We start from the raw sequence: 2,055 nt of genomic DNA, 5'->3' as shown, positions 1-2,055 counted from the left end.
AAAAAAAAAAAAAAAGGCACCTGTGGCTCATGCCTGTAATCCTAGCTACTCAGGAAGCTGAGATCTAAGGATCATGGTTCAAAATCAGCCCAAGCAGGAAAGTCTATAAAACTCTTATCTCCAATAAACCACCAATTACCTGGAAATGGAGCTGTGGCTTAAGTGGCAAAGCGCTTAGCTTTGAGCCTCAACAGAGGCTTAGGAGAAGTGCCCAGGGGCTGTCACCAAAAAAAAGAAAGAACAAGAAAAAGGGACTAGGAAAACTTCAAGCTTCACTTTTTATTCAGTATTGCCTACATTCCTTACATTCGCACAATTTCTTTCCAGTACCAATTCTGTTTTTGAAGTGAACTTAGTACAGAGATTTTTCTTCAGACGCCTTACATTTTAACAAATCCATCTCCAGTGTGTAGGCTGCGACTGTGTTGCTAGAAGAGCAAGGAAGGCTTTCCCGATCTTGAAGCACAGGCCTTCTACACAACGTGAGCGCTTTCGTGCCTTAGAACTGCGCTGGGAGAGCCAAAGGCCTTCCCACAAAACTTACACTTATAAGGCCCCTCGCCCGTGTGCCGTATCATGTGTCCTTGAAGGCCTGAGTGAGAAATGAAGGCTTTCCCACATTCCTTACATTCATAGGGCTTCTCTCCCGTGTGAGTCCTTTCGTGTTTCCGAACGGCAGTGGAACAGATGAAGGCTTTGCCACAGTACGAACAGGAGAAAGGCTTCTCTCCAGTGTGCGTTCTTTCGTGTTTCGTAAGGGCGCTGGGCGAGTTGAAGACTTTCCCGCACTCCTTACATTGATAAGGCCCCCCTCCAGTGTGCTTGATCATGTGACCCCGGAGGCCCGAGAGCGACCGGAAGGCCTTCCCGCACTCCTTGCAACCATACGGCTTCTCCCCCGTGTGGGTCCTCTGATGTCTTCGAACGGAGCCTAAGCAATTGAAGGCTTTCCCACACTGCTCACACTGGTACGGCTTCTCGCCCGTGTGAATCCTTTCGTGGATTCTAAGGGAGCTGGGATACTGCAAGCCCTTTCCGCACACGTTACACTTATGTGGCCCGCTGCCAGCATGCGTGATCACGCACTCTTCAAGGCTAGTGAGGGAGAGGAAGGCTTCTTCGCGCTGGGCACCTTCATAGGCCTTGTCTCCAATGGGGCTCCTGAGCTGGAAAGGGTAGTAATAATTTAAGGTGTTCTCACACTGTGCGCATCGATTGGGCTCTTCTGTATATTCCTGATCTTCCTGAGATTCCTGCCGCGGGGGACAGCTCGCGGGACCTCTCAGGGCTGATGGAGGCTTGAAGATGGCGCCACACATGCTGCATGCACGGGCTGCTGCCCCCAGAAGACTGCTCTTCTTCAAATCATCTGCGATCCGGCTGGCGCGCTCGGTACACTCAGTACCTTCTTCGCTTTCGCAGAGTGTCTCGGCAATATGAATGCTGTGGAAAAAAAGGAAATCGAATCCGAATGTGTGGAGAATGGCTTGTTGCTGGGCGCTGGTGGCTCACGCCTGTCATCCTAGCTGCTCAGGAGGGTGAGATCCAAGGATCATGGTTCAAACTAGCCTGGGCAGGAAAGTCAGACTCTGCAATTAACCACTAGAAAACCAGAAGGAGCCCTGTGACTCAAAGTCAAAGAGTGCTAGCCTTGAGCAACAGAGCTCAGCAACAGCATGTAGGCCCCAGGTTCATGCCCCATGAACAACTACAACAAGAATGGCTTGTTACTAGGCTCTGGTGGCTCATGCCTGTAATTCTAGCTACTCAGGAGGCTGAGATCTGAGGATCGTAGTTTGAGACTTTTATCTCAACCACCAAAAATACCCAAAATAGAGTTGTAGTTCAAGTGGTAGAGTGCTAGCCTTAAGCAAAAAAATCCCTCAGGAACAGTGCCCAATCCCTGAGTTCAAGCCCCAGGACTGGCATACATGCATACATGTGCGCACGCGCATGCGCGCACACACACACACACACACACACAAAGGGCTGGGAAGGTGGCTCAGTGGTAGAGCGCTTGCCTTGCATGCATGAGGCCCTGGGTTCAATTCCTCA

General features: G+C 50.5%; 1 protein-coding gene across 1 annotated transcript in view; it reads right to left on the bottom strand.

Annotated features, from left to right (window-relative positions):
• Positions 1-264: 264 nt before the first annotated feature.
• The window catches only part of Znf627 (zinc finger protein 627), a 5,073-nt gene continuing 3,282 nt past the window's right edge, over positions 265-2,055 (bottom strand). Inside the window, exon 3 of the mRNA XM_013034008.1 lies at positions 265-1,443. Within this exon, the coding sequence (XP_012889462.1) occupies positions 474-1,443 (970 nt within the window). The 3' untranslated portion in view covers positions 265-473. The remainder of the gene's footprint in view (positions 1,444-2,055) is intronic.

Source organism: Dipodomys ordii, unplaced genomic scaffold (genome assembly GCF_000151885.1).
Source record: "Dipodomys ordii isolate 6190 unplaced genomic scaffold, Dord_2.0 Scaffold180, whole genome shotgun sequence".
In the NCBI taxonomy this organism is placed as follows: domain Eukaryota; kingdom Metazoa; phylum Chordata; class Mammalia; order Rodentia; family Heteromyidae; genus Dipodomys; species Dipodomys ordii.
This window is presented reverse-complemented; position numbering and strand designations above follow the sequence as displayed.